Genomic DNA, 27,296 nt, shown 5'->3' with positions numbered 1-27,296 from the left:
ATGCTTTCATCATATTGCATTTAGCTAAATACTACAAAAATAGAAAATACATTGTAAAAATAATATTAAAAAAGCTAGCCCCAAAATTGTCAATAGAACGACAGCACAATAGTTGTACGTACAATATATTACACCAAAATTCCATTGCGATAAACTATATTATTTATACGTTTATGCTACTTATTATATAATGCCAGAATGACAAAATAATATCATCCCAATGCAGGTACCCACCTCCAAAAAACACATTTTATATTTAAGAATATTCATTGAATATTTATTTAATTATAGTCATTTTAACAATTTAATAATCAGGCATTTGAATCAGAATGTGAAAACAAAAATCCCAAATAAATCATAATAAATATTAACAAAAAAGTGTGAGGTAAAAAGTAAGAGAGCCTGCGATATTTGCTACCAGATCTATTTTCAATTGTCAAACACCACATGAAAATATTCTGACATTGACACCTCCAATAGAGATAGAGATGTTGTCAGAATTGTTTTTTTATATATGGAAGATATATATATATATATATATATATATATATATATATATATATATATATATATATATATATATATATATATATATATATATATATATATATATATTGCATCACCAAAATTGATTGAGAACATGTATAGTTTCAAACTTTATTTCAAGAAAACAAGAATCTCAACTTCTGGACATTGTTAACAGACTCTGAAAAGTAAAGTTGTTTTTTAAAAGTGCACAAAAAAAAGCAGATAGCAGAAGAAGTGTTTGTGTGCGTAAACCTACCTTGGCCTTGTGGATGGTGCAGTGCAAGCAGTTATTTTCTTGGTCAAATAGCAGGTTGAACTCCAAAGTTCCCAGGTAGGCTGCAAGAAACAAAAGAGGAACTTAATCCCTCGCACGCGCATTAGCAAAAATAGCTTAGCTGGGAATCAGTCTTGCCTGTAACGACCTAATCAAGGCTGTGCACATACAGAGGGCTTGTAGTGTTTATGCACCATTACAGAGACTAATGAAGTATTTAACACTCCAATCGCGTAGCTCAGTTATCACGCGCACTCACACCAATCCAGCAAACACCACACAAAGCAATCAATACTGAACAGTATGAGATGAAGGTCCGGGCCGATGGGAAGTATTCGTGCCTCATTTGCTGCTTACTGGTGAATAAAATCGATCCAACAAAGGGAATCCACAACGAGATGCATCAATGGATTCATGTGTGTAGGTGTTTTGCAATATAGACGTATGTTCTTACAGGATGTAAAAATGCTGGGTTGTTTAAGATGAATGTTGTAGGTTCAAAGCCCATGGGGATGCTGCGTGTCCTTGAAAAAAAGGCACTTAAACTCAGGTCATTCCAATTGGATGTCAGCTGATTTGTGAAATGTGGATGTGGGTGGTTCGTGTTTTTGGAGAATGCAGGGCTGGACGATTTGGCCTAAAATTAAAATCTTGATTAATTTAACATTTTGACTAAATAATAGTATTAATACTATATAATGAATGATTATTTAATTATTTTATTTTTTGTTATCATAGTTCACTGACAGGTTTTGTACAGTAAATATGCTCACATAATCCATGTGAAAGATATCTGAATGAAGGGTGCATTGCTTGATTTTAAAATTCCTGTGAGCAGAGATGGGTTGAAACTGAACATAGAATAATCGCAGTTGTAAAGTCTCATGCTTTTAACGTTGTGCAGAGAATTTGTAGAAAAAAAGGATGTATGTATGGGTGCGGCCAACGGAGGACTGGAGAATTATTGACAAGTGACAAATTCCACTAAACTCCACCTGTTAATATTGACTGCGTATAAAAGCTGGAGTTAGGAAACAAATATTGTTGTGCACCTCCTAAATGTAATTCTTGCATTGTATTGGGGATACCAAAATTCTGTGATTTGAATGATTTATTTTTATCTAATAAATTAGTAATAGGTTTGGCATTGAAGAAAACCCTCTTCCGACTTTTTTAATTGAATACACATGGAATTGAATAGATATTCCTACAAGTTGTACCCCAATGTTGTGGGGACATTGCATTTTGTTTGGAAATGGAAGTCGGGTTGACGTCAGAAACCAATGTCAGGCTGATGTCAATGTCCAACGTCCAATCTAAAAATCAACCAAAAAATAATGTGTAATGATGTTACAGCTTGACGTTGTGTGAGCATTACTATTATGACATCTATCAGACAAATAAATCTATCTGACAAATAAATATCAGTATTTGAAGCCAATATGACTGTGGTCACTTTCCAACACAACCTAAAATCAACCAAATATCAACGTCATTTGATGCCGTTATTGAACATTAAAAACACATTATTCTTAGACGCTGGTTAGACATGGAATTTTGGTCACCTGACGTCATGACCTAAATCTAACCAAATATTAACGTCTTATGACATTGTGTGCCTGCTGGGTAGTTTTAACATGTTTGAAAACATGAACTTTTTTGTTTAATTTAGTGTATTTCTCAAATGGTCTCAAATTTTTTTCCACAATATCAATAATTAACATTAGCCATAAAATGACACTAATGATTTTAAAAAGGAATCAGCGTTGGCCAGTTTTGTGGTGTACAGTATTTTTTTTTCTTTTTTGTTACATGAAGGTCAAATTTAAACTTAAGTTTTGAAAACTTACATTACACTTTTCCTTGGATGTACAAATTTAGCATTCAACGCTTGTCTGAGATTCAGATTTAAAAAAACTGAAAGCAGAAACAGATTTGTTTTTGTACAGTTTAGAGGAAGAATGTAAAAAGCAAGTGAAACAGTCACTCGCCAGAAGACAAACTCATCATCATCATCCATGAATAAACCCTATTTAGAATCATTCAAAAATTTATTTCACAGAAAATAAAAAAAATTAATGTTTTTGTTAATTGTATCTTTAATGATTGAAAGTCACAGTTGTTTCGAGGTAGTTAAAACATTGGTATTGTGTCGAAAACTACCCAGCAGGCATAAGACATCAACATGACTTCAGATTGACGTTGTACCCCAATGTCATGGGGACTTTGCATTTTGTTTGGAAATGAAGGTTGGGTCGAAGTCAGAAACCGATGTCAATGTCAGGCTGATGTCAGTGTCCAACATCCAACCTTAAATTAACCTAAAATCAACCAAATATCAAAGTCTAATGATGTTACAGCTTAATGTCGTGTGGACATTACCACTATGACGTCTATCAGATGTTGAATTCTGGTTGCCATACCTGACAAATAATAGTCAGTTTTTGATGTCAATATGATGTTGGTTTAAGATGTTGGCTTGACATTGGATTTTGGTCACTTTCCAACACAACCTAAAATCAACCAAATATCAATGTCATTTGATGTTGTTATCAGACAACAAAATAACGTTTATGTTTAAACGCTGGTTAGACATCAAATGTTGGTCACCTGACATAATGACCTAAATCTAAGCTAATATTAACGTCTTATGACATTGTGTGCCTGCTGGGTAGTCTTAACATGCTTGAGAACAAGGATTTTTTGTTAATTATTTTGAAGATTTTCAAATGCTCTCTAAATTATTTCCAAAATTTTAATAATAGGCCATAAAGAATCAGCGTTGGCCAGTTTTGTGGTGTATAGTATTTATTTATTTATTTTTTTGTTAAATAAAGGTCGCATTTAAACTGTTTTGGAAACTTTATTACACTTTTTCTCTGATGTACAGATTTTAGTACTCATCTTGTCTGAGATTCAGATTTTAAAAACTGAATGCAGCCACTGTTTTCTTTTTGTACAGTTTAAAGGAAGAGTGTAAAAAGCAAGTGAAACAGTCACTCGCCAGGAGACAAACTCACTGTCATCGTCATCCGAGTCGGCGAACTCTCCATTCTCCTCTTGCTCTCTCTCCCTCTTGCGATCTTTCTCTCCATCTCTGTCTCCGTCCTTGTCTTTGTCCTTTAAGACCTGCTTCTCCCGGGGTGGAGGGGGCGTGATGGGGAAGTCGTGGAAGCGAGGGAAGAAGTCGGAAATCTGTGGGATGGGGAGGATTGGCCCGGGACACACATTGATGGCGAAGTGCTCCTGCATGGAGATCTTGACTGGAGAGGGAGGAGGAGGCACTGCTGGACTTGGGGGTCCCGCCGCTGACGGAGGCGTGGAGGGCGACGGGGTGGACGAGGAGGACGGAGGAAGGGGGAGGTGGGAGGTGGTGTTATTGGGGGGGAAATGGGACTGGGGTGGAGGTGGTTTGGAGACGCTCATTGGGACCACTTGAAAGAACTGTGGAGATTGAGAAAGTTTTAAAACAATGTACATTACTTTAAAAGCAGTTTGATCAAATATTTATAGACTACATAAAAATTACATAACAGATATACTCACAACACACACAAACACTGGGAGCATGCTTCCATCACATAAACTGCTAAACTGATGTATAAAAACTAAAAAAAAAAAAACTTTTATTTTATTTTTCTATACATCACATAATCAGATAATAATATTTAGGCTTGGTCAAGAAATATTTAGATTAAATGCTAGCCAGCTTCAGCGCTTCCAGTGAGCTGTTTTTCCCTTATAAAATTGCCACGTTTAAGGTTTGATTTCTTTAAAAATCAGTGATCTTCACTGCCTGATTGATATACAATATGAAGTGTGTCTCAGGCTGGACAAGAAGCACTGCATTAAATTACATTATCCCCTGCCATGTCTTTAAAATATGACAGTTTATTTTACCCCAGTATTTTCAATGGGGATTCTACGCTCGACTGCTGATACGGATGGCGCTAGCGGTTACACGGTCTTTCATCTTGTTTTACGCTTGAACAACTAAATAAATGCTTAAGTCTATTTAACTGAATGTGTTGTTACAACATCGATGCCGTCAAACACACAAACACTGGGAGCATTCTTCCATCACATAAACTGCTAAACTGATGTATTAAAAATGTATAATGTAATATATAAAAAATAATTTTTATTTTATTTATTCTATATATTAAAGAATCAGAAAATAATATTTAGGTTTGGTCAAGAAATATTTAGTTTAAATTATTTTAAATGAATAAAATAGAGTAAATATACGGAAAAAGAATTTAAAATATTTAATTATTTAATTATATTAAAAAAATGATGCTTTCCCTCATGCATTACAAAAGATTATGACCCAAATATTTATTTGAAACTATTATTAAGAAAATATTATTAAGTTGAAACTTAATTAATGTGACACAAAAGCATATGTTGTCATGACTTTGCAAGATTTAATTAAAAATAATTATTTGAAAATTTTAAAATTATTTTACAATTATTTTGAATTATTTTAAAATTTTAATAAACTGGAAAAATCATTAATTTAATAACGTTGAAACGTAATTAATAAAATATGCCATAAAGTGATAATGAACCAAAATATTTATTTTAAACAAAATCAAAAAAATCAGTCAAACAATCAATTAATCAATCAATTTTACCTAAACATGAATAACTTTCCTGTTCCATAAAAAAATCTAAAATTATCATTTTAAAATACAAAAAGGCTACTAAATCTCTTCTTTTATGTTCCACAAAAAACAAAATACATGTTTGAAATGAAAGAGTATTAACAAAATAGTGAGATCGTACACATTTCCAACCAATTTTGCGGTGCCAAATTCTGTCCTCAGCGAAACTAAATTAAAATGTTTGAAGTGACACAAAAGTGAAACAGAAGAATGCCCCATGGCTCCCAATCCAGACAGATAAAGATGCGTGACAGACTTTCTGCTGATAATATCTTTCATTACCAGTAATGCGGCTGTTTTGATTACACTACCTCCCTAAGGACAGAGATATAGAGTCTGTTTCATACTCATCCTCTTCTCTGTGATCTATCTCTGTCTCACACATTCTCTTTCAACCTCTGTTTTTCACATCTTTCCCTGTAGTTCGCAAGATCGCCGTCTCCTAGACTGTCTAACAAGCCAAAAATAGAACGAGAGAGATAAAACGGCAAGTCAAAACAAAGTTTATTTTGCTTTGTTTAGTGTGAGATTTCTGAAAATGCCACACAAATGGACGATAGCGCAAGTCTAAACGTTCAAAGCTACTACACACTTCTCAGATTTACCAGACTCAAAATGAAGTGTTTACACCACAAACAACCCAATCCACAACATTTGCGCTTCACATGTGTGACAAGACTTATTACCATAAACATACACACAGCGTGTCTAGTAAAAAACAATACACATGCACACCAAGGCTGTCAGCCTGAATAACATACACACATAGCCTTCCACATTCAAGAGATGCATCATACGCAGAGTTAAGCAGAAGTGCAAATAAACAGCTACAAGCGTACGATGATTAAAATGCACAAATACGCTCTCACCTAGAGGCAACATCACATTCACACACAACAGAAGCACATGCATGTGGACACAGACATAGTCTCACACACACACACACACACGCGCGCGCGCACTAACAGGTGGTCAAGCTGATGCACAAACCCACATTTATCTAGCAGACAGAAACACTCGTCCACACACTCACCCAATGACAGTCTTCATCTGTTCCAGCGCTCCATCTTGTCTCCACTCATGGTCTCTCTCACACACACTGAAGAGAAACCACCGTCGTTTTGTATCAATATATCCTCCCTCGTTGTCTGTCCCTCTCCCTCCCTCCCTCTCTCTCTCTCTCTCTCTCTCTCTCTCTCTCTCTCCTCGGTTGTGACGTTTTCCTGAATTTCTCTGCGCAGAGCGTGCACTGATCTGTCACTCTTTTAGTGCTGCTGAGATTTAACAATGAGAGAGCGAAGCGAGAAAGAGAGAGAGAGAGAGACGGAGGACGGAGGAGATAGAGAACAGACATGGGGAGTTCGTAAAAAAAGATGAGGGAGAAGGAACTGCGGGGAAGTTATGAACTGAGCGCCGGGGATAGTTGTCAACAAATTATACTTTATGTAATAAAACAATTCTGCTCTCGCAATGAACGTGGGGAGAATGTGGAAATGGTAAAAATGTCATCATTACCATACCGTTATAGCGGAGAATACAAGGCACACGTCTTAAAGTCATCGAAGTCTTATGATGGATTGTGTATAAGGTAAAATACTGCAAGTTCATTCATTTTCCTTTGGCTTAGTCCCTTTTTCATTAGGGGTCGCCACAGCGGAATGAACCACAAAGTATTCCAGTATATGTTACACAGCAGATGCCCTTCCAGCTGCAACCCAACACTGGGAAACACCCATCCACACTCATAATCACACACTATGGCCAATTTGGCTTATTCAATTCAACTATAACGCATGTGTTTGGACTGAGGGAGCACCGACACAGACTCCACACAGAAACACAAACTGACATAGCCGAGGCTCGAACCAGCAGCCTTCTTGCTGTGAGGTGAACGTGCTACCTACTGCGCCACCGTGTAGCCCTAGTTCAAAATTATTTACAAAAAACGGTGTTCATGTGGAAACTAGCTATCTTTTGATTCAAATCTTTTCAGTAAATTGGATGACCCAGATAGGAAAAAAGGACTTAATGATTTATTTCTAATCAATCCAACTGATTAAAATCTCAACTTAAAACCGTTGAAGGGATTTGCTGATAATTCACACGCCAGGTCACTGAAAATGATTCAAGGTCATTTTTTTTTCTTCAGAACATCAAAGCTGCAAAATTTTATTTATTTTTGTTGCCGAAACCTCTGTGTTTGTGATTCATAAAATGCAAGTTGGCTAACAGTACACTGAGCATTAGGAAAACATATTCAGTCAAAACTAAATGAATATTTAGCATATTTCAACATAATTGAGTACAGCCCATTTTGAAAATGAATATTTGTATCCATTTCTCAGTGAATATAGGCAATTTATTTTGGTGCATTTAAACAAAACAGATTAAACAGATATATTTATTACAATAACATTTTATGTACCAAACATTTTTAGAAACTTAAAGATAATACACTTAAATCAATTAATTCAAGCAAAATATTGGAAAAAAAACACATCCAACTAAATTATTATTACTATTTATTTATATATATATATTTTTTTTTGCTTTTCTTGATTTTTCCTCTTTTTTGAAAAAAATTGTATTTAATATTTGTCTATAACGTGAATTTGGGTGTACTAGTTTTTGGACCGTTATCATAAATTATTTTGTTAGCTCCAGATTTAGCTTCAGTACTGACTAATCTAATGTAAACGCACAAATATAATATCGTATGGCTTTTCATTAAAATTAGAATTTAAAAGAGATTTGTGAGTGTGTATTTACACATGTATATGCTGAGCACTGTAGCATTCGTTAAGGACTTATGAAGCTAAATAATTGGTTTGTGCAAAAAACAGAGCATGATTTATAACTAAGGGTGGGAGAAAGAAAACAATTAATCGAAGCACAGTAACTCTTACTTGCCATTCTAAATGGATTCAAAAGTTTAAAACTCATTCTGTATTCAAATTAGGTTGCGACAGTGTGGACCTGCGCATACATAAAAACTGACAAAATAATAAGTTTCTACAGATGCATGTACAGTACATTTGCTCATGAATTCACTTCATTTGAACATATGGACAAACTAACTGATTTTAAAGAAGAGACGAAATGCAAACGAACGAAGCATTGTAAAGTTCTCTGTGATTCTGGATTAAATCCATTTACTATATAATTTCCAAATATCCTTTTTATATAAACATTCAAAGAGATGTCTTTGCTTATTAAAAAAATGAAAGAAACAAACAAAAAACAATGCTCTCTTTTTTTGGAATAAGTATTGTTTGTTCTTTTCAATAGCTCTTTTTTATGTAGCATTTCAATGTTAAATTCAGATAATTTTCCTCCTGAATATAACTGTTAACAAAATAAATAATTTCTAAGATGGCAGCACTAGGTTCCAGTCATAAACGAAAGCATAGAAACTCCAATTCTTGTTTTAATTGTAAAGTTAAAATGCATAAAAAAGTGAGGGTTAAGAATCGTTTTGGAATCAGGTTGTATGATTCACCATTTACAACATTATTATTTTTAATCCACAGCCTCTTCAACCAGTACTTAACACAGCCAGCAGTCTAAAGCAGAGTTGCCATATCTGAGTAAGAAAACACTTCCCATTGTGTAATAATCAAAACTACCCAAAAAATGGGTGGATGGCAGTGTTCATTTCATTAACGAAAATAGGTTGACACAAACATAAGCTTGACATGTATGCTGTGACTGAATGTGCATGCTCTCATCCTCTCAGCTCAATACAGGGGATTATAACAAAAATTAGCGTTGCATCGTTATTTTTATGTTGGTTAGTATCTTTTTGACTACATTTTCATCACCTTTACTACTGACTACATTACATAATCTTTTTTTGGCAACAATGTTGCCCTCTTCATTAGATGAGTGAGATGGATTCTGTATGTTACTAGCTGTGTCAAGCTGTAGGCAAGGAACATTTTCCCCTTATTTTCTTTGACAAATTTAACCCTGGTGGGTGGTCCCACTGCATTAAACTGTGTTTTGGATGAGCCCACCTCGGGTGAAATCCCATTCTGTGAAATCTTTGCTAAATTGCATTTTTGTGGTCTCCCTTGAAGCAGCGTTCATTTCCCCTTGAATAAACCTGCAGACAAAAATAAAAGGTAAAAGTCAACATAAAGAGATCCGTATTGAAGAAAAACATGCATTTATTATCTATAGTATATAAAAATATTATATTTTTTTAATAAAGATATTTTTTTTTATTACATAAAATTTCCTTTTTAATCATACACCCAATATTCAACCTAATTATGCCCTTTTTGTTCAATGCATTTTTAAAAGACCCACTTTATATGCTGGTAAAAATCTTAAGTCAGGAAAAAATCTATTGTTACAAGAAAAGAACACTGCACAAAAGCCTCTGTCATCAAACCTTTGCTGAACCACTAGCTATAGAAAATGCCCCCCAAAAAGCATCATGGGAGCTAATACGTGACCGGTTGGTGCTGAGATTTGCTAAAGATACAGTCATATTTTACTGTTCTGCCTCCTCAGGAGTTCTGTCAGAAAAATGTGCGTCATGAAAATCAGTCTCTAGTTTAAAAACTCTGCTGTCACCACACAGACCTAATATTCAAGTTTCAATCGGCTTATTATCTACATAATTACAACACTGAATTGCACACCATTTTCATCAACTACAGTACATTATGTTCCTGCAGCAATGTGGCTCAGTGGTTAGCACTGTCGCCTTACAGCAAGAAGGTCGCTGGTTTGAATCCCGGCTAGACCACTTGGCATTTCTGTGTGGAGTTTGCATGTTCTCCCCATGTTCGTGTGGGTTTCCTCCAGATGCTCCGGTTTCCCCCACAGTCCAAAGAAAATGTCTTATTCGTTTGCGCAGCCCCTTCACATGCTTCAAACTTGCCGCAAATTGTCTCATTCGTTTGTGCCGTTGAAAGTTCCATTTGTGCTGTTTCTGTTATTGAAGTGTTACACTTTTAAATATCGACGATGACAAAACCAGCCCTCTCGACATGTCCAAATTTAACCAAAAAAGTCCCGCTTGTTTGTGCTGTTTTGGTTTTTGAGATATTAAAATAATATTTATAGGTCATTCAGTGGTCACGCAGCCTCCTAACATGCTTCAAATTCACCCCGAAACCGTCTAGTTCGTTTGTGCTGGTTTGTGGAGGTGAAAGTTCTGTTTGTGCTGTTTCTGTTATTAAAAACATTACACGTAGAATAATGGATGATGATGTCATAAGCCCTCAGACATGCTCCAAACTGATCCAAAATAGTCCTGTTTGTTTGTTCTGGTTTGTGCCGTTAAACGTTTGATAAGTGCTGTTTCAATTTTCTAAAAATTAATATAATACTTATGTTTATTTTTTGTTTTTTTTTAAAAGTCATATATTAAAAGGTAAGGCAAGATTCAGACACCAAATTGCATTAAATACTGGAATCCTGAAATGTTACAAACATGTTTTCAAAATTGACCTCAGAGTCAGTGGATCAGAAGATGTGGACAGCATAGCACAAATTCAAAAGTAAGTGTTGTCACTTTAATTCATTCCTTCATTCATTTTCTTTTCGGTTTAGTCCCCTTATTCATCAGGGTTCACCACAGCGGAATGGACCGCCAGCTTATCTAGCATATGTTTTAGGCAACGGATGCCCTTCCAGCTGCAACCCCTCACTGGGAAACGCCCGTACACTCTCATTCATACACATACACTACGGCAGGGGTGTCCGTTCTCGGTCCTGGAGGGCTGGTATCCTGCAGAGTTTAGCTCCAACTTGCTTCAACACACCTGCTAGGAAGTTTCTAATATATCTAGAAAGAGGTTGATTAGCTGGTTTAGGTGTGTTTGATTATGGTTGGAGCTATACTCTGCAGGACACCGGACCTCCAGGACTGAATTTGGACCCCCCTGCAATACGGTCAATTTAGTTCTAGGTCAATTCACCTAGTGCATGTCTTTGGACTGTGGGGGAAACAAACTGGAGCGCCCGGAGGAAACCCACACGATCATGCTACCCACTGTGCCACTGTGCCACCCGTTGTCACTTTAATGTAAAAAACAAAACAAATCCACAGTTTTACATGTATGACTTATGTGTGAAGTGAGATTACTCACTTAAAACACAATGTTTTTTTTTAGCATATTTGAAAATCCCCTTATCATAAAGTCAAAGCTTAGAAAATCCATCAATAACATTGTCCAGTTTGTCACTTGAGTGAGGTAAGTCAGTCATGCTAGAAAGGCAGCATTATCACCATTAAATTAGAGTGGTCTATACACTTAAAGTCAGAGTTATTAGCTCTACTGTAAAAAAGGCTACTCAATTATGGAAAAAATCATAATCACGATTATTTTGTTCATAAATGTAATCACGATTACTCAAAACAATTATCAGTTGAAGTTCAAATGATTCGCTCTCCTGTGATTTTTTTTTTTTTATATTTCCAAAATGATGTTTAACAGAGCAAGGAATTTTCACAGTATTTCCTATAATATTTTTCTTTTGGAGATTCTGATGTGTTTTATTTTGGCTAAAATAAAATCAGGTTTAAATATTTTTAAAACTATTTTAACAGAAATATTATTAGCCCTCTTCAGCAACATATTTTTTGATTGTCTGCAGAAGAAACCACTGTTATACAATGACTTGCCTAATTACTCTAATTAAGCCTTTAAATTGCATTTTAAGCTGAACGTTATTAGAAATGAGATATTAAAACTATTATGTTTAGAAATGGGTTGAAAAAAATCTTCTCTCCTTTAAACAGAAATTGGGGGGAAAATATAAAGGGCCACTAATAAATGAGGAGGGCTACTGATTCTGTCTTAAATTGTCTAGAACTGAAAAAAAAAAACTTTAATTATAGCTACAAAGTCAAGTCAAGAGCAGTGAGGAATTTTCTCCTTTTGTTGTTTGATTATTGATATAAACAGTCGTCAACAGGAATATGCATGCTGTCACTTTAAGAGCAGTGTAGTTCTGATTTATGGTTTCTCTTTCACATGTCTTTTAAATCTCAACTAGTTTGTTTATTACATAAATGAGGATAAATATAAATAATCTTGACTTTAGATGTGTGAGCTCTGCTCGTCTCTGAGACTGAGCGCACACACACAACAGCATGCGATCTCATTCGAGCTTTTAAAAACATAAATGATTAGAAGGTACATCAGTGAATGATGCACATCCCGTGCTGCAAAAGCTACATTACAGTACATGCTTTTAGTCATTTTCATGTGGAACTGAGCTTTGCAGATCAACAAATGAAAGCAGCACAACTGGAAAGGGGGCGGTATATTAGTCCCTTTATTAATCAGGGAACGCCACAGCAGAATGAATCGCCAACTTATCCAGCATATTTTTTACGCAGCGGATGCCTTTCCAGCTGCAACCCAACAACAGAAAACACCCTTACACTCTTACATTTGCACACATACACTACGGCCAATTTAATTTATCCAATTCACCTAAAGCGCATGTTTTTGGACTGTGGACTGACCCCTCCAACTAAACAAGCCGTAACTCGAACCAGTGACCTCCATCCTGCAAGGCGATCATGCTACCCACCGTGCCACCAAGGACATAATGTTACTACATTAAACAATTAGGTCACTTGAAAGAAAAAAATACTGATCAACTACTTTGTATTTTCTTGCTATTTAAAGCTCTGCTTATGAAGTGAAAACAACTCATGTTTTTTTGCAGATGGTGTTGCTTGTGACTTGCATAGTGAAGATAGAGAGTGTTAATTTCCACTTTATTTAAGTCCCAGATGTGGCACATCTTGGCTCAGTTCAGTAAGAATCTTGCTGAGGTGCAAAAACAAACTCGGTCAGCTTCTGTAAACCCCTCACTATAGGGAAAAGCAGGAACAAGAAAGATGACGCTTCCAGCTTTGCCCGAAAAAATTAATAATGCTGGTTACTCCACAAAAATTAATGAACAGAGAGATGTGTCTGGTTTTCACTTTGGGCATCATTTGCGCACCAAATTAGAAACATGTCTGCAAAAATAGCTAACAATTAGAAAGAAAAAACGTTCAGTGCTGGTTTTGAGCTGAAGGTCAGCTTGTCACATGAAGGTCAAGCGTCACAATCTCAGTGTAATTGCGCAAACGACTGTTTCATGACACAGAAACAGCAGCATATTAGAGCATTCAAACATGTTCCTAAAACTCCAGCGTATAATAAATGCTTAAGTATGACTCACAGCAGAAATCCCACACTGCACTGACAAATGCACAGGCATAAATACAAAATAATAGAGTCTGTTAATAATGAATTATGTATGAAAATCTATTTTCGCTGTCTGACATAAGGAAAGCACGCAATGAGAGATGGATCTGCTGAAGCAAAGCAATAGTCTTTTATTCAAAACATATTTGCCTGCAATTTACATTTGGTGCATATTCATTAATATACGTTAATGACTAATGAGTGCGTAAATGAGCATGTTGGATAGAGCCGCATATGCACAAACACAGTGATGCTTCGCTGACTCTTTCTTAAGTAATGATCACTGGCTGATCCACCGCTACAAATAAGCTGTCATCCTCCATTACAAATGCTATGGCCGACCTATTCTCTACATTAGCATGGGACACAGAACGAATTCACCTCGATTTACATACACAAACTGAAATGCCTCTCGAGCTGATATATTTATCTCTGGCTTTCTCTAATACACTGGGAATTGATGGATGTTCTACAGCTGCCCTTGCACATCTGTCTCTGTCCTCAAACACACAGACTTGCCTGTTCACTCCTTAGGGAGTCAATCCTGAAAAAGAATCAACTCTCTGATTCCGCGCGGAATCGATTCTGTTCTAGGATTTTGGAGTGACATGACTAATAGTGTGTTCATGCTCGATTACCAAACTATTACACATCCCTGAAAAGCCTTAATAGCCAGTGCTGGGGCTTTGATTCATGCCAGTGACCTTTTTGAATCTGCTATATAAAAAAAACACACATACAAATGTACTGACAAACACGGGCTGAATCATAAATAACACACAATGCAAATCAAACTTTGAGAACATCTAAAATCTCCTTAATGTCAAGGTCACTGGATTTGTCATATGAAAAGTCACATTCTCTTTAAATCTAAAAATATGTAGTTTTTTTTATTAAAGTATCCAAAAACGACAACATTTTTATGATTTGTGTACTTAAATGTGTTGAAGAATGTTCACAGGCAATTTTAAGTACTGACAGGGATACACTCTCAATTTCAGGTTTTATAGAAAACATGGAAACACCAAATACGCTTCAATATGCCATGTGTTTTATCAGACTACGCAGTGCAGCAGAACAACAACCCTAAAACATATTTAGCATGACAAAACAGTGCTGTTTCTCCATGTGATCATGAGCAAAAAAGAACTGAAAGTAGTGGATTGTGGCATAATAAAAGCTCTGCTGCTTTCATGCTGCATTATACTCGTCTCTTGTCTCGTTTCACTTTGAGGGCTTTCAGTCTTACTGTGCTTTTTACTACCATGATAATACTTTTGAATAGTTTTCCACATCCATGAACAGGATTTCTGCAAGAGTCCCGAAAGACAAAGTGAAGACAATTCCACACTCAGACATGGTGTCATGCATACCTTTGTTTATTGTGAATGCATTTTAGCTGCAAAACCGTAAATACTAAAACATTACAATTAATTAGTATTTCGGAGCTAAACAGCAATCTATTTTGACTAGCTATAAACTTATAAGCTTTTATTTTTTAACATTTTTGTTGTACATAATTTTACTGATATTTTATGTGTAATAATGTGTTTTTAAATTAATGTTGCCTTTTTAAAAAATCTGGCAGGGCAACAGATGAAAATTAGCTCTTGTGGCTAATTCTGGCTTATTTAGAGTTTTTACTGTTGATTAATGAACAGTGTCCCTGTTAAATAAAAAAATAAAAATAAATTGCCTTACCAGACTATTTGGGATATAAACTATTGATAGACTGGATGACAATTTAGTGAATGTCTTTTTTTTTATTTTTAGTCACTTCAGCATCAACTCTTAAGATTTTCAAAATGCATTGTTATACTCTCTTGAATCGATTCAGGGCTTGGTTTTTAATAGCAGATAGTGCTCTCGCTTTAAAAACAACCATACTCTGCTTGCATCTAATTCCTTATTAATACCACTTGAATCTAAAAAAAAAAATCTGCAAAAAAGTTTGGAAAAATTTAAGTGAATTACAAGAAATTTACTGGTGAGATGATTTTATGTTGATTTTCTGACATAAAAGCCAACTATAGTGTGCTAGGACTGCAAGATGCTGGAAAAATATGCAATGTTGTTGAGTATTGGGATAACGATATTACTTAGGATATACCGTAACATTACCCTTGAAAATGATATTTTTCTTAGATATGTCAAACAAACAGCAAAATATATTTTTCAAATCTAATTCAGACAAAAAAAACTGCCAAGTTGCAAACATTTAGTCTTTAAAACATGAATGAGTGAAAACTTCAGTAGGGTGACATTGTGGCTCAGTGGTTAGCACTGTTGCCTCACAGCAAGAAGGTTGCTGGTTCTAGCCTGGCTGGGTCAGTTGGCATTTCTGTGTGGAGTTTGCATAATCTCCCCGGTTTCATGGGGGTTTCCTCCGGTTGCTCCGGTTTCCCCTACAGTTCAAAGACATGTGGTATAGGTGAACTGAATAAACTAAACTGTCCATAGTGTATGCATGTAAATGTGAGAGTGTTTTCGGCTTAGTCCCTTTATTAATCAGGGGTCGCCACAGCGGAATGAACCGCCAGTGAACAGCGGATGCCCTTCCAGCTGCAACCCATTACTGGGAAACACCTATACACTCTTATTCACACACATACACTACAGACTATTTAGCTTACTCAATTCACCTATAGAGCATGTCTTTGGACTATGGGGGAAACCAGACCACCTGGAGGAAACAAACACCAACACGAGGAGAACATGCAAACACAAAGCAGAAATGCCAACTGACCCAGCCAAAGCCCGATCCAGCAACCTTCCTGCTGTAAGGCAACAGCGCTACCCACTGCACCACTGTGCCGCCCAACTTAATGATTCACCATATTTAACCAATCAAATGGGGCCATAGTATATTTGTCACCACCTCCTCAGTAGTTCTCCTTGGCTGGAGTGGCCTAAAGGTGAGCCCAGAGCTGAAAATAAATACTTATGGTCTTAAATTCCATCATAAGTATTTATTTTTAGCTCTGGGTTCACCTTTGGGCCACTCCAGCCAATAGCAGAACAGGAACTACTGGGGAGGTGGTGATAAGTATACCATGGCCCGATCTGATTGGTCAAGTTAAGATAAAAAAAAAAAAACGATGCATAAAATAGATGTAATTTATCATGTCTGTATTGCATTATCATGTTGACAATAATTTGCGATATTGTGCAGCCCTAGAATGTAATGTACTGTTCAAAACTAGCCTGCAACAAAATCTGCTGTTAAAAACTAAACTTAGAACTGATTCAAGAGAGAATATAGCGATGCATTTTGATAATATCAAAAACTAAATTTCTCCGCAGTTCTAGTAAAAATTCATGATTTTCATTCATTTAATTTTGATTAGAACTGAATAACAGAAACAGAGCACATTCTGGGAAGAACTAAATTTAAAGCTTTGTTACACCTTATTATAACACTACTGTATTTATGCTGATTTAAAATTCAAAATAATATATTAATAATGCATTAGAGCACATAAGGAGAATTTTTACCTACACTGAATTAAAATTTGATTATTTTCTGCGTAAATGCTGTCGCACTTCACTTCTGCTCTGTCCCATTTCATTTTTCATTCCAAAGAAATCCACCTCTGTCATCTTTCACCTTCACGTGCTGATAACATAACAGTGCCTGTCCATTTGCCACTCTTTGAATGTTCGCCTCTTCATTCCTCTCTCCGTTTTGCTCTTTTTCGCTTTCATAATAGACAGGCAGGTCCTATTAGCCCTCTGCCAGTCTCATCTGTAGTCCTGACAGCCAGTAACCACCGCTGTGTCAAAGTCTCTCTCTCTGCTCAGTTCAACGGACATATGACTTTTCTGTGCAGCTGTGGGGGAGAACAACTAGTTTCCAGTCACCAAACTACCTGAACAAAAAAACAAAAATAAAATAAAAAATAAGCCACCATCACTCTCAGAAAAGCTGAAAGCGGTGTGTGGGATGCAGAACAGTCAGAATTTATTAGCAGCTTTCTAAATGGAAGCATGAGTGGTTTGTTGATGATGCACTGAACACATCTTGAAAAACTTCAAAGTAGGGTTATGATAGACTGGTCAAGGCAGGATTGAATTTGTAAAGGGTTTTAACTTTCTGTGGAGCTGTGAATTGTATGAAAATATTTAGATAAATGATCACATATCCAAGTGATATGTGATTTTTGCTCTAAAGTTAGTAGGAAACTGCTGTGTACTTTACAAAAAAACACTATTCAGTCTAATTAAAACATATGCATTTAATGAACATTTCTATAAATATGTCTTTAATTAATTTATTCTTCATTTAGCATTTAAGCAATTATTTATGAAATCCATCACTTGCTTCTGTTTGCAACAATATGTGAAGTTTATTCATAAACTAATTTTGAGAGGTTCACATGCTTATGATTGACCACGACTGGTCCCATGCACGTTAGCTAACACATGATCCTCCAATCAGATGAATCCCAACTCACCTTAAATAACCAGTTTTTACCTCAGTCATCTTCATCTTGAAGAATCCCCCCTTCCACCCCTACTTCTCCTGCCTATCCAAAATAAGGTGGCATGGTGGCTCAGTGGTTAGCATTGTTGCCTCACAGCAAGAAGGTCACTGGTTAAAGTCCTTACTAGTCCAGTCAATGTTTTTTGTGCAAAGTTTACATGTTCTCCCCATGCTCGCGTGAGTTTCCTTCCGGTTTCCTCACACAGTCCAAAGACATGCTACACAAGTGAATTGGCCCAAAACCAAATTGGCACCATAGATGATCTCTTAGTCAGCAGTATATCTCTCTTTAGCAGTCCCTCACTTGTCACTAGGCTGAATAAGTCAAGGGAGTTCTCGAGATCTACATGAGCTCAAACTCCCCTCTCACCCTGCAAATGGGAAAGAACCCCAGGCTCGAAGATCTCATGAGCTAAGGGCTCTCTCCTGGGACAGCATGCCAAACATGCTTTACAATTAATTATCAGCTAAGTGTGAACTCTTGAAATGCATTTTAATAAATTTTGTTTATGAAATATTTCAAAATATTTACAAAAAACATTACATTAATAGACAAAATAGTAAATATAAATAACAACAAATGATATTGTTTTTTTCATATACATATGTACACAGTACAGTACATTATTCCCTTCAGTCAAATATTCCTGAAAGGGGGTGATTAATAGAGAAATAAATTTTTGACAATATTTCCTATAATTTTTCTTCTGGAGAAAAGTCTTGTTTTAAATTAGATGTAATAATAGCAGATAATATTTTTTTCTAGCTTTATTACATTAAAACTATGGAAAACATATACTCACCGACCTCTTTAATAGGTACACTTTACTAGTACTGGGTTGGACCCACTTTTGCCTTCAGAACTGCCTTAAACCTTTGTGGCACAGATTCTACAAGGTACTGGAAATATTTCTGAGATTTTAGTCCATATTGACATGATAGCATCACGCGGTTGCTGCAGATTTGTCGGCTGCACATCCATAATGCAAATGTCCCTCCCCACCACATCCCAAAGGTGCTCTATTGGATTGAGTTCTGGTGACTGTGGGGGCCGTTTGAGTACATTGTCAGGTTCAAGAAACCAGTCTGAGATGATTTGTGTTTCATGATATGGTGCATTATCCTGCTGGAAGTAACCATCCAAAGATGAGTACTGTGGTCATAAAGTGATGGGCATGGTCAGCAACAATACTCAGGTAGGCTGTGGCATTGACACGATGTTCAATTGGTACTAATGGACCGAATATGTGTCAAGAAAATATCCCCCACACCATTACACCAACACCACCAGCCTGAACAGTTGATACAAGGTAGGATGGAGCTATGCTTTCATGTTGCTAATGCTAAACTCAGACCCTATCATCCATTTTATGTGTTTTTCCATAAAACAAGCAAAACAATGAGTCATTTGCATAATTCAAATGACCTTGCTTTTGTTTTGAAATAGGAATATTTTATTTACACCACTAGCAGATTATTTAGTTTCAGGGAAAAACTTACTGAAATTGAATTAATATTTTTAAAATCAAAACAAAATTTTATTAATTGTCTAGAAAATGCTTCTTGATTTAGGAATTCTTAGATGTTTGGACTAGAAACAAGACAGAAAGCATTTAATTTGCACTGTGTAAAAATAATTTTCAAAGTATAAAACTTGAATGTGTTACTTGCAGTTTCTTAGTAAATGTGAAATGTATTTTAAAGATACTTCACTTTCACTGCATGACTTTCCAGGGTCGCGTAAAAAATAAAATAAAGCACTGAGCGGTGAGTTTCTTTCAAGGCTTTGAAGTTACGTAAGTCTTACGTCGCAGTGTGTGGAGCTATGCAGTATTTATCACAATACATACTCAGTCTGTCTGTGAACTTGTCTCTCCGGGGTTTAAATTAGTCTCTCTCCAGGGATAATCCCGAACCGAGGACTAACCAACCACAGCACTCTCAGCTGGGTGCAAACTCAGCCACTTCACATCTCCAAATGACCCACTTTCTCCCTCCCTCTTCATCTCTACAGTCTCACTCACTCCTATACATCATCCTCGTTTCCACCGTTCGTCCTTCTCTTGTTTTCTCTAATTATTCTTTTATTTTACTGCTGTTTCTCCCTAATGGCACCTTGCTTTTCATGCCGTTGACATGACTGATAATAGGTTAGTTTTTGCTGGAGAAACTGACATGACTGTGATTGATAGTTTGCTCTCATTCTCTGTCTAATACACCAGAGAGGGAAGATGCATATATGTAGATATATACGGTGTACAGATTGGCTCTATTCAGGAAAAAAAGAGAGAAATAGAGTGTGCCAGATATTAGCCTGAGGGCAGGATGATAGACCAGATCTGAAGGTGACTGTGGTGCAGAGAAAAAAAATAAAGATAAAAATGCAAATATTAAGAGAAAAAAGGAACGGGAGAAAAGAGAAGGAAACAGAGATAAAAACTAATAGCATAAATCAATGCTGTGAACAAGCTCACTGAAAAACTTCACACAACAACAACAACTGGATAAGATGTGAGGATGTGCACAGGGAAATAACAGGGGAAAATGGCTTGGAAAAAATTACACTAATAATAATATTATTATTATTATTATTATTATTATTATTAATAATAATAATAATAATAATAATAATAAGTAATGCATTGAACTAAATAGAATATTTAGAAGAAATACTTCTTAGAAAAAAAATTAATACCAGTTTAACATGTATTGAAGCACCTTTAAAGTCACTGACAGTAAAAATTTGGCTAATAACCATAAAGCTATAATTATTTTTATGTTCTAGTATCCAACGTTATTTTGCAAAGTAAGAAAATGTATATATAGTAGGATTGTAAAGGAAAAACATATCATAATATAATGTTTAATACTATTCTATATCGATATTATAACTTTTTTTAAATTAACCATTTTATTTTAATTTACCAACATTCCTAAAGCAATTAGTTTTAATAGTCAAAAACTAAAAATAAACAAAAATATCTCGTCTCTAATGTTTTAAAATAAACGTAAGTGCTAAACAGGCTCAAACTTAATAAATCCAATAATACAAAGTGTGTGCAATGATAAAGTGTAAATGCTGAACAATCAAAGCAAACTTCAAGGTTGATCAACATCTGTAAGGTGTCAATAATAATCTCACAGTAAACCACAAACTCTATTATTATTGTCAAATATTATAAGACAAAGTGCAGCTTCGAAATACTATAAACTCCAAATAACTAACTGTGCTTGGCAAAAATGAACTGCAATTAATTGCATATAAAATAAAAGTTTGTTTTGACATCATTTAAGTGTGTGTACTGTGTAAATTGCTTGTGTGTGTATGTATGTATGTATGTATGTATGTATGTATGTATGTATGTATGTATGTATGTATATATATATATATATATATATATATATATATATATATATATATATATATATATATATATTTTTTTTTTTTTTAAGTGTTTATTTATATTATATGATAGAAATTATTTTAAATTGTAATATCTATGTAACAAAATTGCAGCGTTTAATTTTTTCTTTGTGTGTATGACATATAAATAATAAATAATAATAACACACAAATATTATGTCAAAACAAACTTTTACTTTACAAGTAATTAATCGCTATTAATCTTTGCTCAGCACTAATTCATAACTAAGCTAATAATAATTTAGTATATTAAAAATATACTAAATATATTCAAACAAGGTGATTACATTTTTACATAAATATATGTTACAATAAAGGACAAACACAATTTCACCCATATTTTAGAATTTAACAATCACAGACATTAGAACAAACACCTCAACATGCTTTCAAATATTTAAATAAATGTATATAAATATGCACTCACCAGTCACTTTATTAGATATACCTGTCAATCTGCTCGTTAACGCACATTTCTAATCAGCCAATCACTTGGCAGCAACTCAATGCATTTAGGAATGAAAACATGGTCGAGACAATCAGCTGCAGTTCAAACCGAGCATCAGAATGGGAAACAAAGGTGATTTAAGTTACTTTGAATGTGGCATTGTGGTTGGTGCCAGACGGGCTGGTCTGAGTATTTACTGGCATTTTCACGCACAACCAACTCTAGGGTTTACAGAGAAAAAGAGAAAATATCCAGTGAGTGGCAGTTCTGTGTGCGCAAATGCCTTGTTGATGCCAGAGGTCACAGGAGAATGGCAGACTGGTTCGAGCTGATAGAAAGGCAACAGTAACTCAAATAACCACTTGTTACAACTGAGGTATGCCGAAGAGCATCTGAACGCACACAACACGTCCAACCACTGTACTCAAAGAGCTTCCACAGTCACCAAATCTCAATCCAAGAGCACCTTTGGGATGTGGTGGAATGGGAGACTCGCATCATGGATGTGCAGCCGTCAAATCTGCAGCAACTCCATGATGCTATCATGTCAACAAGAAACTAAAATCTCAGAGGAATATTTCCAGTATCTTGTTGAATCTATGCCACGAAGGATTAAGGCTTGAAGGCAAAAAGGGTCCAACCCGGTACCTAATAAAGTGGCCAGTGTGTGAATATAAATGTTTATAAAATCCCTTTTTCAAGCCAAATTTAAGGCAAACACTGAAATGCTATGTCTCAATCAGATAACAAGAGAAAATGTATGACAATGCTTTGCGTTTGTGTGTAGGAGTGTGTTGGATCTATTCATGCATTTCTCAGCATGAAACCAACACTCGACGCACATGCCAGCGTGAGACATCTTATTTTTCGGTGCGTCTAGTGATTTTCAAAGCCATGTTTAATGAAGCCGAATGCTGCTATTATGCGCTCATGCAGCAGCATCATCATCATTCACCTCTAGCTTTCCACACCATCACACCTGAACCCTCATCTATACCTCCGCATTCAAAAACACACATTACGCTCAACCCACATCAATGCAACCCACTGAACGCTGAAATTTAAACATGATCGTCTCTCTTCAATCCACTCAATGGTTGAATAATTTGCCATTCTGAGAACTTCATATCATGCACGTTCAGAGAAATTCACTTAACTGTACCTCTCAGAATATGGTGTTTATGTATCGGCAGAGGCAGCGGGCGTTTTATTCGCTGACTCTAGTTTTGTTCCGCGGCTTTAAATGGCCCACGTCTATTGGGAGCTCACACTAGAATAACATTATTGCTTGACTTGCCTTTTGGTTGTTTCTGAGAAGGCAGAAAAAAAAGTTGCGCGGGAAATGCACAATGCAAAATCAGGCCTTTTTTAGAGCACAGTAAGCATAATTGAGTGTAATAGACTATGACGGCACGCTCACCTCGACATTACACCTTCTGCCAAGTAAAGATTAGGAGAGGGAACTGAAAAAACTGCATCTCGCTTTCCTTTGACAAATGCTATGAAGGACAGCGATGAAGAAAGCATCAATAATGTCTGTTGCTCCCTAGTGTCAAACCTGAAAGTTGATGGGCAGCGTTTTGACATGTTTTCATTCTGCCAATTTGCTTTCTAATGATAACTTATCATAAATTGTAATTAGGGCTGCATTATTGGAAAAATCTGACATTGTGATATTTTGTTTGTCTGCTAATTACAGTTAAAGGCTAAGTTATTCACCCTAAAAAATATTTCTGCCTTAATTTTTTGGTTAAATCAAATGAACTTTTCTTGTCATCATCATATGGAGAATGAATGAATTGATTATCAAATCTGATCTTTATTTTGTATTTTATATTAGATTTAAATCAGGTGATTGTCTGGTCAATCCACGGCTTGATTTTCTTTCTCTGAAAGCATTTGAGAGTTTCATTGGCTGTGTTTTGGATCATTGTCTTGATGAAATGTCCACCATGGTTTCATCTTCATCATCCTGATAATGTAAATATTGGACTGAAGCAGCGAATAATAATTTACAATGATGAAGGGCAGAGGGTTGCTGAAGAACTACTGAGAGATATCAGCTGCTGTCTGGGCTTTCACTGCCTTTCTACACCACCCTTTCTTCATGTGTTCAATGTTTTATCACACATAACGTAATTTGTAAACTAATTAGATTAGTTGCATATATGGATCTAGTTTGTTGTTGTAACATCCGGGGAAGATTTCAAGTCAACAGCACCTTAAGAAGTATGTTTTCTGAGAAGAATTGTAACATGTTCAATAATTATTTTCCCTGCTGTATCAAGTTAAGCTTCACATAACTTAAATGTAGTTAAAACCTGATTAACTTATAAAGATAAGTTAAAGTAACTTAAAAACATTTGTAGTCATGAATTGTCTTGTCATATCATTTTCTACAGTGTATTGTGAATTTTTCCATCTTTTTCACATATTTCCCATGTGCTGTTTAACAGAGCAAGAAATACCTCTACAGTATTTCCTGTACTATATTTACTTCTAGAGAAATTGTTATTTTTTTAAGTTTGACTAAAATTAAAGCGGCGACGCCGTGGCGCAGTAGGTAGTGCTGTCGCAACTGGGTCAGTTCGCGTTTTTGTGTGGAGTTTGCATGTTATTCCAGCGTTTGCCTTGGTTTTCTCTGGGTGCTCCGGTTTCCCCCACAGTCCAAAGACATGCCGTACAGGTAAATTGGGTAGGCTAAATTGCCCATTGTGTATGAGTGTGTGAATGAGTGTGTATGGATGTTTTCCAGAGATGAGTTGCAACTGGAAGGGCATCCACTGCATAAAAAAAACAGATGCTGGATAAGTTGGCGGTTCATTCCGCTGTGGCGACCCAAGATTAATAAAAGGACTAAGCTGAAAAGAAAATGAATGAATGAAAAAAAATAAAAGCACGATGGCGAAGTGGATCAGTGGTTAGCACCTCACAGCAAGTAGGTCGCTGGTTCGAGTCCCGGCTGGGCCAGTTGGCATTTCTGTGTGGAGCTTGCATGTTCTTCCTGTGTTCGTATGGACTTCCTCCGGGTGCTCATTGCAAAAACATGAGCTATAGGTGAATTGGTCGTAGTGTACGAGTGTGTGTAAATGAGAGAGTGTATAGGTGTTTTCCTGGACTGGGTTGTAATGTAAAATGTAATGTGTATTTATATAGCGCATTTATCGTTTTATTTAAGTTACAATCATGAGGGGGGTCTCAGCATCCAGTAGATGATGCGATGGAAGCCACAGGACAACGGTGCCAGTGTGATCATCACACACCGGCTATAGGTGGAGTGTAGAAACCATGTGATGATTAGGAAGCCATGATGGTAAGGGCCGATGGAGGGACTTTAGCCAGGACACCGCGGTTACACCCCTACTCTTTACAAAAAGTGCCATGGGATTTTTAATGACCACAGAGAGTCAGGACCTCGTTTTAACGTCTCATCCGAAAGACTGCACCCACTGACAGTATAGTGTCCCCTTCACTTTTACTTGGGCATTAGGACTCAGAATGAGCGCCCCCTGCTGGCATCACTAACACCACTTCCAACAGCAACCTAGTTTTCCCATGTGGTCAGCTCTGCTTAGCTTCAGTGAGTAACTGGTCTTGGGCTGCAGGGTGATATACCTGTAGGTTGCAGCTGGAAGGGCATCTGCTGTGTAACACATATGCCGGAATAGTTGGCGGTTCATTCGGTAGTAGCGACCCCAGATAAATTAAGGACTAAGCCGAAGGAAAATGAATAAATAAATGAACGAATGAATGAATGAAATAAAAGCAGCTTCACAATTTTTTAAATCTATTTTTAATTAATAGCCTCCTTAAGGAATACATTTTTTTCCATTTGCTTCACAATAAACACTGTTGATTAATGACTTGCGTAATTAACCTAAATTAATTAGGTTACAATTAATTAACCTAGTTAAGCCTGTTAAATTACACTTTAAGCTGAAGACCAGTATCTTGCAAAACAACTTGTAAGATATAATAATCATGGCAAAGACAAATTAAGTTATTAGAAATGTTTAAAAAAAAAAAGTTATGTTTTACAGCACTCTGGAAATGTTATTGTAACAAAAGCCCCTTTCACACATACAGACCTTTTTGGAAAATTACAGAAAATTTTCCGGAAAGGTGTGTATGTGTGAACAGGCCCTTTTTGAAAATACCGGTAAATTCGTTCTGGCTATTTTCCGGAAAGAGAAGTTGTAACATTACCAGTAATTTGCCGGAATGCTGCGCTGTGTGAACGCAGAAGGAAGATTGCCGGAAAGAGCACGTGCACATCTAGAACGTGCTGACGTGAGACGTCTACTTTAGCCAATCAGAACACTCAGATGCATTCCATCCGCGCGGTTTGTGAGAATAAAAGCCTTTGAATATTTTTCCAGACACATTTAGCTGCTAGAAATTAGTCAGATCACGTTTATATGTTCATCTTAATGTAATTAATTATCGATACAATGCTTATGATAAGCTGTTGTTTACCTTCAAGCTTTGGGTGTGCTCGTGAAACAGCCCGTGAGCACCAGCACACACACATATTATGTACATCTCGACATGCGAAAGTGTTTCTCCATATGTTTTCATCTGTTAGGAAACGGACGGACAAACAGGGTGAGTAGAAAATATAAACGTTTATTTTTACAGCAGAGCAATAGAAGGATACGCAGGGTTTCGTTTAGTTGAGACGAAGGAGATGTAACTGTCCGTATTCCTTTTAGTATGGATGATGATATTGATGCTGACCGAATACACACACCAGATGAGTAGGGGATGAGACAGAATGATGGAGCACACACTAGATGAGTTGCGGAGACGACAATGATGAAACACACACCTCCAACTGGACACGGGGCTGACTGGACAGACTGGGGATAAAACAGAGAATAGGTAAGTTTCGGAATAGTCAATCGCTGATAATGAATACGTGGAGAGTATTCGTTATAAGTCCGCTTCGTATGAACGAGCCCGGACAAAGAGTGGTGTGAGGTGTGTGTTTATATTGTCTCACGGTGATAAGGTGCAGCTGTGCATGATTAAAACTCAGGTGATGATGGGCATTGTGTTAAATTGGTGGAAGAGCCTGGCCAATCTGTGACATTACCCCCCTCCCCAGGGCCCGCTCCTGAGGGCCTAATAATCCAACGCCGTGGTGGTCTACCTCGTCCACGAGGTGCCGGGCACTCAGGGTGATTGGAGTGGAAATCTTCCATCAGTGAGGGATCTAAGATGTCTGATCTGGAGACCCACGATCTT

The 27,296-nt window shown here is 36.3% G+C and overlaps 1 protein-coding gene across 9 annotated transcripts in view; it reads right to left on the bottom strand.

Moving 5' to 3' along the window:
• Positions 1-27,296, bottom strand: part of doc2g (double C2-like domains, gamma) — a 170,529-nt gene that overhangs the window by 107,502 nt on the left and 35,731 nt on the right. For 3 of the 9 annotated variants that reach the window (XM_087262534.1, XM_087262537.1, XM_087262538.1), the window contains 3 exons: positions 9,486-9,574; positions 3,823-4,246; positions 785-864 (listed from right to left, as the gene is read on the bottom strand). In XM_087262534.1, coding sequence (XP_087118660.1) covers positions 785-864; positions 3,823-4,228 — 486 coding nt within the window. In that variant the 5' untranslated portion in view covers positions 4,229-4,246; positions 9,486-9,574. 9 annotated transcript variants of the gene reach the window in all.

This window comes from Danio rerio, chromosome 8 (genome assembly GCF_052040795.2).
Source record: "Danio rerio strain M-AB ecotype USA chromosome 8, GRCz13ab, whole genome shotgun sequence".
Classification (NCBI taxonomy): domain Eukaryota; kingdom Metazoa; phylum Chordata; class Actinopteri; order Cypriniformes; family Danionidae; genus Danio; species Danio rerio.
The sequence above is the reverse complement of the archived record's forward strand: the minus strand, read 5'-3'. Positions and strand labels throughout refer to the sequence as shown.